The 16797-nt window shown below is 42.1% G+C and overlaps 1 protein-coding gene across 4 annotated transcripts in view; it reads left to right on the top strand.

The window, feature by feature from the left end:
- The window catches only part of RNF10 (ring finger protein 10), a 202062-nt gene that overhangs the window by 4255 nt on the left and 181010 nt on the right, over positions 1-16797 (top strand). For all 4 annotated transcript variants that reach the window (XM_055795833.1, XM_055795834.1, XM_055795835.1 and 1 more), the window contains 15 exons: positions 4682-4884; positions 6473-6672; positions 7698-7788; positions 8828-9012; positions 9090-9226; positions 10803-10963; positions 11547-11675; positions 11833-12091; positions 12321-12454; positions 13516-13633; positions 13975-14076; positions 14583-14717; positions 15506-15603; positions 15832-15892; positions 16038-16196. In XM_055795833.1, coding sequence (XP_055651808.1) covers positions 4682-4884; positions 6473-6672; positions 7698-7788; positions 8828-9012; positions 9090-9226; positions 10803-10963; positions 11547-11675; positions 11833-12091; positions 12321-12454; positions 13516-13633; positions 13975-14076; positions 14583-14717; positions 15506-15603; positions 15832-15892; positions 16038-16196 — 2172 coding nt within the window. The remainder of the gene's footprint in view (positions 1-4681; positions 4885-6472; positions 6673-7697; positions 7789-8827; positions 9013-9089; positions 9227-10802; positions 10964-11546; positions 11676-11832; positions 12092-12320; positions 12455-13515; positions 13634-13974; positions 14077-14582; positions 14718-15505; positions 15604-15831; positions 15893-16037; positions 16197-16797) is intronic.

The following is a 16797-nucleotide window of genomic DNA, read 5'->3' as shown; positions in this document are numbered from 1 at the left end:
ATAACGAAGTATGTAAACTTCACTGCATGTATTGTGAGAGACAGCCTGCAAGGCTGATGGACACAAGGTTTTCGTGTTGCGGGGGACTGGTTTCTGTCCCTGTCTTGCCAAGAGATACCTTAATCCCTACATCTTCTTTTTCAGTGGTATGTGATGCTGTATGGAGGATTGTTCACAGAACACAAATACCCTTCAGTAAGGAGTGAAGATGGTCTGTCTTTGGCTGATATGCCTTCATGTAGAAGAAACAGTATCTGTAGTGAGAAAGGAAGTAAAAGGCCTGTTGTTCCAGCCCAGAATAAAAGCATTAAGTGATTTTTGTGGAATTCCACCTTTTACAGACTTTAAACAACGTTGCTAGTAGAAGAGGAACAGTGAGGAGAGAAATCCTGATGTACCGTATTCTTCTACTCCATTAAAACAGACTAACTTTTATTAAAAAACAAACACACTTTTTTTTGCGGCAGCGGAGACCAGAGGGATATGGAATGAGTTGCCTCCTTTACACTGTATCGAAGAGGCCTGGCAAAATTAGAATCTCTTTTATTAGGAGCAGATTGTATTTGGGGATACTTTAACTGGAGGGTACTGAAAACTAAAATGAGAACATTCCCTTGGTTGGATTAGGGCACCCAACCCAGGATGAACATGCAGGATGCAGTTGTGTTAAGTTGTGGCTATATTTTGCTAGCTGTTGCATGCAAGACACTGGCTTGTCACTATATGGATTTTTTTTCTTGAGTTCCTTATTCTACATGTAGCTGATGTGGTCTGCCCCATTTCTCCTATTTCAGGAAAGGTTTAGGATGTATTCTGAAAATTTTCTGTCTCCTTTGAAACGGCAAGTATTCTTATGGACCACAGACCTTCCCCAGAATGCTGACCTTCAGTTACATACGTGACTTTTGCGCTGATGGTCACTGATTTTAAGTCCAGTCGATCTCTTGCCATTTAGATGCTTTCCAGAGTTACCTGCTGTAATCAAGTTCAGCTGAGGAAGTGGCCATTCATGAAACCTTGTGGTAGCTTCGTCTTCTATTTCTCTTGCAGCACAGCTTGAAGTGGGCTAAGTGGAATACTGTAAGCTCTTGTACTTGTTGAAGTTAGACTCCAGCTATCTTTCAAACTTGGCCTTAGAAACTAAATCAGACTTGGAAGTTTTCAACAGAAAAGTTTCTTTGGGTTGTATTAGTGCACAAGGAGTCACATCCCATTAGGATGGGATGAAGAGCTAAGGGAAGATAGACTTGATGGGTTTCTGTGCGGTCCTTAAGACCTGATGAACAACATTAGTTCACTCGAATGTTCCTGGGTCTTGTTATTACAGTGTGAGCCTGCTTAACTGGGGTGTGTGACTGCTCAGTCACCTCTTGCTCACTGGGATGTTTGCCTTAGCAGCAGCAGTAGCTTCAGTGTGTTTTCATGAAATCACCCTGTGGCCTAAGTGTGTTCCACCACCCAAACGCCTTATGCAATATGGTTGGCTTCAACACAACTCTGCTGAAAAGAGAGGTGAACAAAGATGGAAGGAACATGCAGTCCTCCCCGCAGTAGCAAACCAGTACTGCAGCTCCAGGACCAAAGTGGTCACCTAGAGCTGCTGAACTCGATCTCCTCTCTGGATCTTTGGAGATAGAGGTCCTCAAACAGAACATGGCATCCAGCAGGAGAAACCGCAGATGTCAGGGCTTGCTCTGGAAGGCAAGAACAGCTTTGTTGCTAGTTTTATAAAATTATATAGATAATATTTTTTATAAGTCTGCATTCTCTTGCAGTATGGATGGGTAGATGTATTTATTATAGGTTAGATCTTATGAGAACAACAAAAGGACTGAGGAGTTGAGCGAAGACTAAGTACCTCACCAGCACTGTTGCTGTTGCTCATTCCTAATTTGCCAAGAAAAGAAGGAAAAATAGAACACGCCCCCAAATCCAAACCTGCACTACTTAAAACTGGCAGCTAATAAGAGGGTTTGGCAGTGAGAATCTTCTGCTTTTCTCCCAGCATGATTGCAGGTAGCCCTGTCCTGCCCTGCTCCTCATGGGAATGCAAGGAGGAGTGATACAAAGCAGAGAGCTCCCTGACATGTGGTATGCTGGACAGGTTGGAAGGAAGAGCATTGCTTAGATTTGGGGTGGGGGAAAAGTGTTCCCGTTTACGAATGCATATTCCAAGTTCTTGGTTGTCTGTTGACTGATTTAATTACTACTCTGATGGACCAGAATCCTCATGAGGGTAATTATTTGGAGGGTGGGAGGGGGAGCTTGCAATCCGTAAAATCAGGTTCGAAGCATTTTTAGACTGTCGTGTAAGGTCCTTCCTAAAAAAGGCACAGGTGGAGAGAACTTCCCTATAGAATGTACGAGTCAGTATAGTGCCTCCCAGAGGCTTTAGGAGTTGGTTTGAAAGGACCTGTAGTATGACAGGAATGTGTGTAAACCGGCTGACTGACACATTTGATGGTGACTAACTTGATTAAAACTATAAGTGGTAGGAAATTCTTCTGTCAGCTGTAGGTGCGAGCTGTTCCTCATTCCTGGGCCTTGTAAAGACCCACTTCAGACTGAACTTCTCCTTATGAGTTGTTTCTTTTCCCCAGTTGATGATTGCAGAGAAACTGCATTGATTGATGATATTGATACTGACACAATAGGCATGTACCCCTCTAGCACACTAACTGAAATTGTAGATTTAAGAGGGTGGTTGAGCTCTAAACTGACAAGCTCTGCTTCTGAATAACTGAAGTAGTAGTCCAGACCTCTTCAAAATGACTGACTTTTTTACCAGAGACTCAATGGTGTTGATTATAGCCTCTTTTCTATAAACACTCTCCAAAAAGGTCTATCTAAATAATCATTCAGCCAGACTTGGTCACACCCTCAGTACTTGGCAGCTTCCGGTGTGTTTTTTTTCTGATAACACTCAACTCGTCTTTTTAGGCTGACATGCATTACAGCACTGCAAGCTATGCAAATATGTGTTTTAGTTACACATCTGTGATTCCTATAGATGTTGGTTTAATTCAGAATTAAAGGATCAGCCTTTTCAATAGCAGAGTAAACGACCAGTTCTGGTGATGAAGTTTGTCTGCAGAATAGCTCTGACACATCATGTGGAAGTAACAATAGTGTCCTTTTATAGCTGTAGTTGCAGACAGAGACTGAAGTCTGCCATGGGCAAGAAGCAGCAGACCACCATGAAAAGCAGTCAAGTCACTCTTGTTACTGAACTTACTCTTAAGAAGCCATATCCTCAGTAATGTACTATAACACACAGATCTTCCAGTCTGCTGCCCCCCTGTTTTTGGGTGGAGGTGGAAGGGAAAACTAAAAATAACAAAACCATGAGAGTTTGTGTGAATGATCCCATTCCAGCTGTTTTAAATGCTCGAGTCGATTGGAAGTGGTGCCAGGGAAAGGGAAGACTGGAGGCACTGGTAACATATGAGAAACATGATCCTGAATCGCAGTGGTGTGTTTGCCTACCACGTAAGATGTATATTAAGGGGTGGGGAGCGCTACAAAGTGGGAAGAGGGAAACCAGTAGGCTTTTATAAAATGGATCTAGGTATTGTATGAGGCGTTGCTGTTTGTGTAATGCTTACTGAGTATCCAGAGTGACTTTGGGCCTGGCTGGTGTGGGTAGACATCTTGCTGGGCCTGTAGAGTTCTGCGTCCAAGCTTATCAATATACTACTTCTACAAATAAAAGCTAGGACAACTGGTGGAAACACCAGGTTAAGTGACAGGTAAGCAGTCTATTGTGTCCTTGGGGCAATCTTGTGTTAAGACTATTAGAAATACCCTCATAGTATTAATTTTTTGTTCTAGCAGTGTAACAAAGCAGCTCTTCAGACACAGGAAACCCCTCTCAAGAGCCTGACTGATATTTCTGCTCTTGCGAGCTTTATTCCTGCAGTATTGTGCTTTGTGCTTCAACACTGTGTCCTGTGTTAGGGTCGGTCGTGTGCCCAGTGTTCTTTTGGGCAAACAATTCTTGTTGGATAGGTTGGTGGACTTAGTACTTAGGTATTAGGTACATGCCCTGCAAGCCCAAAGCATTGGGTTCTGCTTCAAGATCGATCGGCATTTGTTGGCCTTGTGAAAAAAAAAAAAAAGGGTATTTTTAAGACAGGATTAGTTCTGTTGGGGTCTTTTGAGCACAGGCAGCAGAACTGAGTGAAAACAGGCAATGGGGTCTTGCAAAGTGGGGGACTTAAGGCAAGTGCAGGCAGCAGTATATTTGTATAAGGGAACAAGATATGATAAACCGTGTCTTTTCAGAAAATGGAAGGGAAGAATGAACTAGTCATTGCCAACGTCTGTAATAGGTCATGAAGGTGTGGTGTTGGTGTTTATCACTTACTGTACCAGGCAACACGCTAACGTCTGGTGATGGCAACTCCCAATCTGGCTAAAGAAAATTCAACCGTTCTAATACAAGATAAAGCACAGCAAATACATCCTTCTCAGACTCATTGACCAGTTCTTTGGGCAGTGGTAGAAACAAAATGGTCTGGGTTGTTGGGGGTTTTAATGTCCTGATAAACACCAGCCTTTTAACCAGCGCCCAAGGCAGTGGCCGAGGTGAGCATGTCTCTTGAGGCAAAGCTAGCGGAGGTGCAATAAATGTGGACGACGGTGAGGCTGCCGATCTGATTCATGTTTCTTCTTCTTTCAGATGGAAAGAATGCGAGTGGATCCAAACAGCGTTACAATCGTAAAAAAGAAACTTCATATTCAAAAAATGAGAACTTTTCCAGTCAGTCCCGTCGCTCCAATTCACAGAAAAGCAAAGCTTTTAATAAGATGCCCCCTCAAAGGGGAGGTAGCGGCGGAAGTGGCAAACTTTTTAGCTCTTGTAATGGTGGAAGACGAGATGAGGTGAGAATTTTAATGCCATGCCTCCGAGGCCTTCTTTCTTGGGACGAGAGGATCACTCTGACCTGCCTAGATAGGTCTTCAGTGTTCAGCTGCTGGGCTGGGAAGGGAGGAAGCATCGTTGAGATGCCAGAGTGAGTGCGAGCAGAACAACTTGGCAACAACAGAAGAGGAGCGCTCTCTGCTCTTGAGAGACTTGCAATAAAAAATACCTTCTGAGGAGTGGCTACCTAGATAGGCTGTGTACATATCTCATGAAACAGAGGTCCTTCATGAAAATACCTAGTGATACAATTTCTAGCTTTTAAGTTTGAGGTGATTAGAATCATTTAGCTTGGAAAAGACCTTTGAAATCATCAAGCCCAACTGTTAACCTAGCAGTGCCAAGTCCAGCACTAAACCGTGTCCCCAGTTACCACATCTACTGTCTTCTAAACACCTCCAGGGATGGTGACTCCAGCACCTCCCTGGGCAGCCTGTTCCAATGCTTAACAATCCTTTCAGTGAAGAAATTTTTCATAATATCCGATCTTGACCTCCCCTGGCACAACTTTAGGCCATTTCCTCTTGTCCTGTTGCTTGTTGCTAGGGAGAAGAGACCGACACCTCATTACAGCCTCCTTTCAGGTAGTTGTAGAGAGTGATAACGTGCCCCCCGGAGCCTCCTTTTCTCCAGGCTGAACAACCCCAGTTCCCTCAGCTGCCCCTCATAACGGTTGTGCTCCAGACTCTTGGCCAGCTTCATTGCCCTTCTCTGGACGCGCTCCAGCACCTCAGTGTCTTGTAGTGAGGGGCCCAAAATTGAACACAGTATTTGATGTGTGGCATCACCAGTGCCAAGTACAGGGGGATGGTCACCTCCCTTGTCCTGCTGGCCACACTTTTGGATACAAGCCAGGATGCGGTTGGCCACCTGGGCATGCTGTTGGCTCACGCAGCCAGCTGTCAGCCAGCAGCCCCAGGTCCTTTTCATCCAGGCGGCTTTCCAGCTGCTCTTCTCTGAGCCTGTAGCATTGCATGGGGTTGTTGTGACTCAAGTGTGGGACCTGGCACTTTTCCTTGTTGAACCTCGTACAGTTGGCTTCAGCCCATTGATCCAGCCTGTCCAGATCCCTCTGTAGAGCCTACCTACCCTGAAGCAGTTCAGCACTCCAGCCCATCTTGGTGTCTGCAAAGTTACTAAGGATGGACTTCATTGTGTGAAAACTAAGCAAAACAAGTACAACCTGTGCAAATAGTAATCAGACTTATATTACTGGCCATCTAAAAGAGTATCGTCAGGATCTGAACAACTTTCTTCTGTTGTTAACCTTGACTGCTAGGTTTTTCTAGCTTTTACTTGTCCTTACGTAGGTTGTGTTTATGCTCCTCCTTGCGATCAGTGTGGGGTAAGACCACTCAGTTCTAACTTCCAAGTTCTCATGCACTTCTAATGCTGCACTGCTTGATTTGCAGAACTGGAATGGGAGAAGGTGAGTGAGTGGATGCTTCATGTTCTGTATGTAATTACTGATGGGGCCTGGCTATCAACTTGTACTGATGCTTTTGCAGGAAATTCTAGCAAGTTCTAACAAATGTTGTTGTCTCTTAGGTAGCAGAGGCTCAGCGGGCAGAGTTCAGCCCTGCCCAATTCTCTGGTCCCAAGAAGATTAACCTGAACCACTTACTGAACTTCACTTTTGAACCCCGTGGCCAAGCAGGCCATTTTGATGGGAATGGACATGGCAACTGGGGGAAAAGGAACAAGTGGGGACATAAGCCTTTCAACAAGGAGCTCTTTCTACAGGCCAAGTGAGTGGAAGATCAGCAGGGCTCTTAAACGTCTACAGAGGCAGCTATAAGGGATGATCAGCCAGGGAATTGTGTTTGACCTTGACAACTTGTATTGACTTTTCCAGGGTGAACTTACCTCTGCGTAGTGTTTTGAGCGGTAATGACTACACTTGAATAAAAATAGATCAAGTTGTTGCCTTTACCTATTTACAAGGTATCTGATGGAGTGAGTCCTTTAGATACAAACAAATTAGTCTTCTGCTCTAATTTTTTAGCATCACTTTTAGAATGTGACACTCCATTTGGGAAGACGTAGGTAGTTCCCTTATGGAAGACAGTAGTTTTTTACAAAAAATAGTGTGTTGAGATGGTAGGTGTAGCAGTTGCTGGATGAAAGCTAATCTGAATTTGTAAGTCCTAGAAGCAATTACTTGTATGGTTGTTAGTTGTTAAACTGCTGATTATTTCACAGGCCCCTAGTATGTAGTATAACCCAAAGGATGATCAGCATAGTAATCCAGCAGCAGAATTACTTTTGACTGGAAATAATGGTCACTTTCACCGGAATTTGAAGTGTGTTCAGGACTTCCTGTATCAGATCATGTTAAAGATAATAACTATTTTCAGCATTAATACTTCTGATTTTTCCCTATTGTTTTGTGGCTTATTGTAGTGAAGCCTATTTGCAGGAGCCCCAGTAGTTCTAGTTTTTGTGACCATTTTTTTTCCTACTTGTGGATTCCCTGTTTTTTAATAGATCCCCGATGGAGCTGGCTGTTTCTTACATGTTTCTGGAAGACCACTCTGCCTGGCTCATTCTGTAGTTAGTATGTGGTGTTGTGTCTAAGTCAAATTAGACACACCTGTGTTCTGGAAATCTGGTTGTGAATTGAACTCTTTCAGTTTTTGTTGGTAAAAGTTACTGACAGCGTCTAGCAGTTTTCTGCTGGACAAAGAAGAAGCTCAGAGAATCCTATAGGATAGTTCTCAAAGAATTTTTAGAAGCAACTGAGTGGATCATCTGTCTCTTTGCCTTTCCCCAGCTGCCAGTTTGTTGTCTCTGAAGAACAGGACTACACAGTCCACTTTGCTGATCCAGATACCTTGGTCAACTGGGACTTTGTGGAGCAAGTGGTCAGTTGTGATGGGCTAGATTTTTTTTTTTTTCTTCTTACTAAGAAGCTCAACCTGTCTTTAACTGCCTCTTTATCTCTGTGATGTTACATAAAACTCAGCTGTTTTTGAGTTGAGGCCTCTTCTGTCACTCCCACAATACTGGGAAAGATCTGTCATGGAATATATTATGAAATACTTTCATGACAGGAAAAGAGAAGTGCTAAAATCTATTAGGAAAATTAGCAGCTTCTTCTTGCTTTCGCAGATGGGAGCTCATCAAAAATAGTATCTGACATTCTGTAGACAGAGTCCTTGTGATCGAGATATTAACAGAACACTTGGGCATGAGTCCATGGAAGAGGACTAGAGTGTAGAATTCTGAAGAATTATTCTGTGCATAGGTGGCCTGTCTTGCCTAGCAACAAAATTGAAAATCTCTTGAGAATTGTGGTCAGAACTTTGGGTTGCCTCAAGTAGAAACTTATTGTCTGCCAAGACTTGCCTTGGTATATGGTGTAGGTGGAGAGGAGGAGGTAGGCTTACTGTTACCTGACGCTGCAAGAGAGGTGAAAAATCTGGGTGCTTGGTTGGCAGTTATGTCTCTGCAACGCACAGATGCTAACAAAGTGTCTGACTAAACTAGCATGTTCATGGAAATAGGTAAGTTCAGTCTTGCAGTTAAATAGGGCTGCCCAAGTCTGCTTGGGTAAATGAGGCGACAGAGCTGATGTGCTGTCTTCTCAGTGTCTGAATTCGGATGATGAAGGTGCTGCTAGCTCTTAGAGATGATGAATATATGAGGGGAAACGTGTGAAGAGTCACTTTTCTAATGTCATTAGGGTAGAAATACCAGATGGGTGGCTTTGAAGGTTATTCCATGTGCAGCCTGAAGGTGTTACTTAGTATACAGTGTACTTAGTTTCTTGGTAAAGAAGCAGAACCTTAACAGCTGGAAGATTAATATGTTAGAGTAGATCTTACAGGTGGCTGCTTCTGTAGCACAGGAACTGATTTCCAGGTCTAAAACCTGTGCTGTTCTTCTCATGTGCCATTTCAGCGAATTTGTAGCCATGAAGTACCCTCTTGCCCAATATGTCTGTACCCACCGACCGCAGCAAAGATCACCCGCTGTGGGCATATCTTTTGTTGGGCGTGTATCCTTCACTATCTCTCCTTGAGTGAAAAGACCTGGAGTAAATGTCCCATTTGTTATGGCTCTGTTCACAAGAAGGATCTCAAGAGGTGAGACTTGATATTTATTAAATTATATATCTTTTTGAAATTATTTTTTTTGCGCTACTAACCTTGTTATGTTACAGTGTTGTTGCAATGGAAACACGTCAATATGCAATTGGTGATACCATTACGATGCAACTTATGAGAAGAGAGAAAGGTGTTCTGATAGCGCTGCCCAAATCTCAGTGGATGAATGTGGTGCAGCCTGTTTACATCAGAGGTGAGTGTATTTGGGTACTGGTGGTTGGCATCCTGCTCCTAACCACGACTAGGACTTGTGTAGAGGGGGTTTACCATGGCAATGCCATGCTGTCATCTTAAAATAAACCAAACTACAAAACATGGAGTTTAGCAGCTGAAAATGACCAGAGATTAATAATAGGCTTTCTACCCACACTTTGTTTTTTCTAAGGCTTTAACTTGCATGCTGTTTCCTTTCATGTTACTGTACTGCAGACTCCTGCCTTCTCAGTCATTAGCATTAGTTTGATGTGTGTTTTGTATCATAACGGTCATTGGTGTGACTCTTGCTGCTTTTGTTGGCCTCTTGGTGTCCATAACTTTTTTTTCCTCCTGGCTCCTCATTATACAACTTAGCAAAAATAACTGTCTCTGTGTCTAAACTATTTCAGGGATGTAATCTTCAACAAGGTTTTAATCATCTTCGCTTATCAGCTAAAATCTGTGAATGATATCTGAAAATAATCAAAATTACTGCAAACCTATTCCAAACATCTGTTGCCTCACTTCTTCAGTTTTCTCCAGTCAAGTAATGTGACTAACCCATCATCATCTTATCTGTTAGTATCACAAAAAATTTTGTGACTCAAGAAATAATTTTACTTAACATTGCTGTTTAGTAGGCTGTCTTGGCTCACTTCATTTTGCAGTTGCATTTGTGAAATGCTGCGTGCATTTAAGCTCTCTGTAAAAAAGTCTCCTAACGCATGATGGGTATCCAGCATGCAGGGTGTGTGCTTACATGTTTCTCAGTATTTGAAAGAAAAGGACTTTAAATCCTTTCATAAAACAAACAAATATACGATTTGAGATCATTCTAAACCCAGGGTATTCTGCATTAACTTGGTGTTCTGTAGACATGGTTGGACCCTTGGGGAGCAGGAAATACAGGTACTGTACTAGTATGTGATGCTGTAGTTGCTGTTCATAGTTAAGATAAGGTCTCTAGTAACAGAGACTACCACCTTTTGCTAAACTTGCAATGCTTCAGCTTACTGTTTCTGTTGTGCTTCTTGTAAAAATCCAATAATAATGTTTTGTATAGATTTTTAATACATACGGGCTTATGGACTAGTCTGAGCCAAAACAGAGGTCGCTTTTGCAGAACTTTCCAGCTGCAGTATTTTTTAGTATGTAGAGAAGAAGAAGCTGCAGACTGCGTTGTTTCAGGAAGTTTTCACCACTCAAGCCTTCTCAAAGGTGATGCTTCCACAGCATAGAAATTTAGGCTTGATTTTTTAAAAAAAAAGTATATTTTTTTTTTTTAGTATGTAGCAACTGTGGGTGGTAAAGTGGCAGGTTGAAAGTGGCAGATAAACCTGCTGTGTGGGGTACAGGTACATGTGTGTAGCGGAGCAGGTATGTGGTACCAGCTTGTGTCATCGGTGATAACACTGGTAATACCCAGAGTCTGTATCAAATTCTTGCTAAGTATTGTCTGCCCTGGGGTGGATTAACTTAGAAAATTGAGCAGTAACAAAACTTCAGAAGAAACAACAGTCCACACTGGTGCCTCTACATGTGGATATTAATGATTTGGTGCTCCTCCTGTTCAGATGACCAGCACAGTCAGTATTCAAAGCTGCTTCTGGCATCCAGGGAGCAGGTCTTGCAGCTGGTGATTCTGGAGGAGAAAGCAGCATTACTAAAACAGTATGAGGAAGAAAAACACACCCCAGAGGCTTGCTTTATTGAGGCGGCTATCCAGGAACTGAAGGTGAGAACCTCTTTGGAGGCTTTTAGTAACTTTATTTTTAAGAGTATGCTGAGTGCTAAGCATCTATGTTCTGCTGTATAAGTGGTTGTGTGTGATTATTCTGGTCTCCATGATGTATGTACTGGCCAAGGGGTGATGTTTGCCACTAGAATAGTGTTAAAAATCTTGGACGAGACCGTAGCCTGGTGGACATGAGGTATCTGGTGTGATATTCAGGATAACAGAATAGAATAGAATAGAATGCTTTTTACTGAATGGTATTCTTTCCATAAACATAACAGAGTTTGCTTTCAGAGGAAGATGTGTTTCTCTGTCGGGTCCAGCAAGTTTTGGGATAACCTGTATCAGGCAGACATGAGCAAACCTGTAGAATAATCCTTCTCAGAGCCTTTAGACATCCTACAATGAGTGTGCTTTCCAGTAATAGGAAGGAGAGGACCTCTCTTCAAGAATCACTCTTTGTCACAGATGAATTAGAGATATGTGAAAACCTGAAGTATAGAACAAAGCTAAAAATAACTGTGGTGATAGTCTCCTGGCTTAAATAGCAAATTGAAATGTATTATCTTTGGATGACTTGTAGGAGCGAGAAACAGCACTCTCTGCTGACCAGGATAAAAACAATGGCATTGCTGGAATCAGTGCAGCTGTGGAAGAATTGGTCCTAGAAAGCTCCAAGGCTGTGGAGCCTGCGATTTCCCAAGAGAAAAAGGTGGGTGACAACTCTGCTCTGGCAAATCTTGTTAATACTTAGTTCTGCCACTTTACACTGCAATGTATGGTTGAACTGGTGCCAAAGATTTTTACAGTGATGACTACCTTTTGAAGGAGGTGATGTGGTAGTAACTGTATGCTCTCTGCTGTGATAGTGTGGTGTGGAGTATCTCTCTGCGTTTGATGAGGAGCTTGTGGAGCCTTGCTCTGATCTGTCAAGTTCCTTTTCACCTCCTGTGGAAGCAGAAGAGGCAGTGCTGGATGAAGAGGAAGTACCTGAGGTGGACACTGTAGGGGAACCAGATGTGAACACTACAGAAGAACCAAAACCAGCTGAAACAAGCTACCAAGAATCTAAAAATGCAATTAGCAGTGGACATCTTAGCAACTCTCCTTTTTACTATTTCTATCAAGGTCAGTGCAATGAAATCCTGGAATTATGGGGGCAGAGATGCCTCCTTTGGGATCCTTCTTGTGCAAGATGTTTGTCACTTCATTAGATGCAGCTAACCCCTATGAGATGAAAGTCCCACAGAATGTCAGAAAGGAGATTTAATTTTCTTACTGGAGAATGTACTGAGGTGGGGAGAAGGGTATTAAAAATTAACAGGCAAAGAAGAATTGATGATATCTTATCTTATAGCGGAGGATGGACAGTGTATGTATCTTCACCCTGTGAATGTTCGATGTCTTGTTCGTGAGTACGGCAGCTTGGAGAAGAGTCCAGAGAAGATAACTGCAGCTGTAGTGGAGATAACTGGTTACTCAATGACAGAGGTAGTTATTTTATCTTCTTTTTAATTAAGGGCCCTTGTTTTAGCAGATTGATCATTGTAGCTGACAGATGAGACTTGTTTCTCTTCAGTAATAAGAAATAATATCTATGAATGGGTAGGCATGCTAATCTGTGAAGGGCATCTGTGTAAGGTGCAGTATCTTATATTGCTTTTGATGAGAAGGCTGCAGTCTAGGGGTTTTTTTTCTGGAAGGTAGGAAGTTCTAGGAGTAAGAGAATTGCAAGCTTAAGATTGGTTTGTTGTTAAAGCTGTCTTAAAAAAAAAGTAAATTAATTTCTCCTGTAAGACAGTAGCTTGAACTAGACAGATTATCATCTTTCTTAGCCTGAAGAAGTGTTCTGCCTCTGTCCTGAACAAACAGTTGTTTCTGAGTGTCAAGGATAGAAGTGGGATGTTACGAAAATAGAGAGAATGGAAAAAAGCTTCAGTGTTTGAGATAGAGGGAGTGGAAGTGCTTCAGGCACTGAAGTTCTGGAAGAGGGGATGGGTCTTGAATTCTCTTACGTCAGATGAAGACAACTGTAAGTATTGGCATGTGCAGTAAAAACTATACGTTAATTCTTAATTCATTTTAAGAAAGGATATGCTCAAGTAAGAATGGATATAGAGGTAGTAGGGAATTGTCTTCAAGTTTTTTGGCTCTGCAAGGAAAAACAAAACTCGGCTTGTTTCAGTCTAGAAAATTTAAGTGTAAAAGGCAAATTTAGTCCAGTGCAAGAATAATTTTGTCGGAAGACTGGTACTGTAGAATTTTATTCCAGGGATGTGAAAAGGGAGGTATAGCAAGAAAATCAGTAAGCAAGATGGAATAACTGCACCAAATCTGATTACGATGTAGCTGGTGGAGGTCTTGGAGCATTTGGTTCTGACCCAAGGCATCCTTCACGTGTTTGTAGTTCATAAAGTGATTATTGTGTCACTGCTGCTGTCTTTTTCCATTTGATTTGCTGAATGGTGGGCATTCTATCTCCATAAGCTATTCATCACTATGGCAGCCTCTAAACCTTGTTGTGAAGATATATCTGCTCTTTTTTTTATCAGGATATAAGACAGCGTCATCGCTACCTCTGTCACTTGCCCCTCACCTGTGAGTTCAGCATTTGTGAACTGGCTTTGAAGCCACCTGTCATCTCTAAGGAGACTTTAGACTTGTTTTCAGGTTGGTGCTACCTTTCTAGTAAGCTCTGTTGTGTATCCATGAGGGTGAGGGGGAAGTCGTTCTTATCCTTTAATGGCAGAAAAAGGACCATACGTAGCAGCTTTACTCCTCTTGCACCAATTGTCTAATGACTACCAGACAGAATGACGCCAATTCACTGTTTTATAGACAACAGTTATACAAAGGATAAAAAAGCCTGACATCTTGGAAGAGCGTATGTTGTTTGTAAGTGTATTTTGTGACTGATGTATTACAACTGAATACATTGTTCTCAAAGGTGGAGAAAACATTGCCAAATTATTGGTATTTTTTGATAATCCAATGCTGTGCATTGCTCCTAGATGACCTTGAAAAGAGGCGGCGTCTACGGCAGAAGAAAGCTCGTGATGAACGACGACGTGAACGCAGAATTGAGATAGAAGAAAACAAGAAACAGGGCAAATGTAAGTCAGGATTGAGCATAGCTGTTGGATTTCCAGTCATCTTTAGTTGCTGAGCTGATTTCTTGAGCTATAGGGTGAAGTCTAAGGCCTTTAGTTTGTGGCATGTACTTAGAATAAGATTACAAGGTATTAGAAACAGCGTCTGTAGAGTGAAAAATATAAGCTGTTTCAGTCAGGATGTTAAGTGTTGTTATGCAATTGCTGCATACTTGCACATCATGGGAGAGACAGAGGGCATTCGAGGGCGCAGATATCTCCATGGTTTATATAGCTCTCAGGATTCTTAGTTTCTGTTTTTATAGTAATCATGATATGGAGTGAAAAGTGAAGAAGGAAAAAAAATACGCCTAGGAACTGCTTCCATCCAGCAGCAGGGCTTGTACTGGTCTCTAAAATAGAGGGTGGAAAGCAAATTGAGTTGGCACCTCCTAGACTCCTGAAACAAATTGCATATTGCCAGTCCTCCCCCACGTTGAGTAGTGCTTTAATTTAAAACCTCTTTCTAGATCCAGAGGTCCATATTGCTTTAGAGAATCTGCAGCAGTTCCCTGCTTTTACCTCTTGCCCTGGAGAAACTACCAGCATTGATCATCAGAGCTTCTGTCTGTCTCCTCTTGGCAGAAGCCCTGTGTTTCAGACAGGTGAGCATCTGGAAAAACACATTGCACCTAGCTCTTGATCGTTCTGGGATCTACAGCTCGGGTCATCACGATAAACTTTCTTAATACTGATCAAAGAATGCTTCTTTCCTAGATTGCTTGTGAGATCATACACAAAAGGCTGACGTGGCTAAGAAACATTCTGGTCCTTTTTCTGCTTTTTACTACCTCTACTTCAGTGACAGTGAGATCTGCATTGTAGTTACCTCATGTTTTAAATTTTTTGCTGTGGCAGAAGAAAAGGAAGGAAAAAAATCCCCCCAAAGGGAATGTATGCCAGGAAAACACTATTGGCATTTTTTTCTACCCTTCCCCACTATGTTATAGTAAAACACAGTTGATGAGCACTCAGGTTGTTGACCAGTGATGTTTTACCAAATGTTTTGTCTTGCAGTTCATAAAAAATACTAAATAGAAACTGTTCCTAAATATTTTTTTGGGGGGAGGAAGGACGGGACAGGACCAAAACCACCAAAAAACCAAAGAAAAACCAAAAAAAAACCCACCAAAACAAAAAACCTGCAAAACACCCCAGAATAAGTAAACAACCCCCCCAAAACAACAAAAAACCCAACAACCAAACTTAAATTACCCTTAAAAAAAACAACTGAGGAAATTTGAGGTCCCACTGTGTGACTGATAGATGGAACTGATGAGATAAAAATGGTTAATTACATAAGATAATAAAACTTCATTTCTGTTTCATCCTGATAAGCAGCATAATGAGTGCCTTTGCCAAAGGCTTTAATTATCTGCTGCTTTCTCTGTAGACTCTATTCCAACTCCACTGTCACCTGCTGCCAGCCAGGTCAGCCCATTGCTCTGTGGGAGTTTAGAAGAAGAGTCTCCCTTCCCTTCCTTTGCCCAGGTAAGCCATGTAACAGTCTAAATCTTGTTGGAATTGCTTGTGTCTTGGTTAGGGATTGGTCTGAGAACAAAACTGCTTCCCCCACAAAACCAACATGGGATAAATTTTACGGAGACGGCATAGGGTATGAGTGCTTGAAGAGGTTCCTAGATTTTCTTGCCCCTTGGGGGATATGCAGGATTGGTCTAGTACATGGGATTTAATTGTCTCTTACAACTTTTTTGATAGATGTTGAGAGTTGGAAAGGCAAAACCAGAAACATGGCCCAAACCTGCTCCAAAGACAAGAGGTAAGAAAATTTGGCATTACTACTTCAGGTTCTTTACCATACAAGAAAACTTGTAACTTCACAAGAAACATCTGGAGTGTGGAGGGGCATTTGCACTGTAAAAGTTGTATACAACCTGCCTCTCAAGGCCCTTACCTTCTTTCAGATGAGAACACTCTGGCTCTCCCTGTGCCAGTGGATAGCGATGGAGAAAGTGACAGCTCTGACCGCATACCTGTGCCCAGCTTCCAGAATTCCTTCAGTCAAGCTATTGAGGCAGCCCTCCTGAAACTGGACAAACCGTCCACAGCTGATCATTTATCAGGTAAAAGGCAGAGGGGGAAGGCATGAAAAGTTTCTGAAGTGAAAAAAAATTGAGTATTTCCCCTTCTTCCTCTCAAAGAAGTGAGAGCAACGATTTTGGGGACCAAAAATTGGCTGCAGAATAGTTCTGAAAATTGTCAGGTTGTGGTTTCTGAACAGCTTGACTAGGGCTTCTGTTAGCTTAAAGCAGCTCTTCTAGTGGGAGCTGAGAAGATCTCCAACTAGCAAAGAATTCTGTTAGGACAAAGATGGCTTTCTACAATCATGTTTGCCTCGTCTCTACTGGAACTTAATTTAAGCTTTATCTCAAGGAAGTTCAGGTTGTCCACTTTTGAACTAAAAATACCTGAGCTGCTGAACTACGAATTAAGTTTGACCAAAATATCAAGGTAACTGGTAGCTGAAACTTCAAATGAGGGAATCTGAAACAAATTGAGATGAACTTAAACCTCCAAGCCTGGTGCTGGCTGATAAAACTAATTTATAATGCTCAGTTCTGACTTTTAGCTTTGGCTTCTGTTTGGAGACGGCACTGAATGATGGAAAGAGTTGCATGGGAGGGACTGGAAGTTTCAGTGAAATTGAGTACCAGCTCCAGTTAT

The sequence above is a fragment of the Falco peregrinus genome, chromosome 2, assembly GCF_023634155.1.
Source record: "Falco peregrinus isolate bFalPer1 chromosome 2, bFalPer1.pri, whole genome shotgun sequence".
NCBI lineage: Eukaryota > Metazoa > Chordata > Aves > Falconiformes > Falconidae > Falco > Falco peregrinus.
The sequence above is the reverse complement of the archived record's forward strand: the minus strand, read 5'-3'. Positions and strand labels throughout refer to the sequence as shown.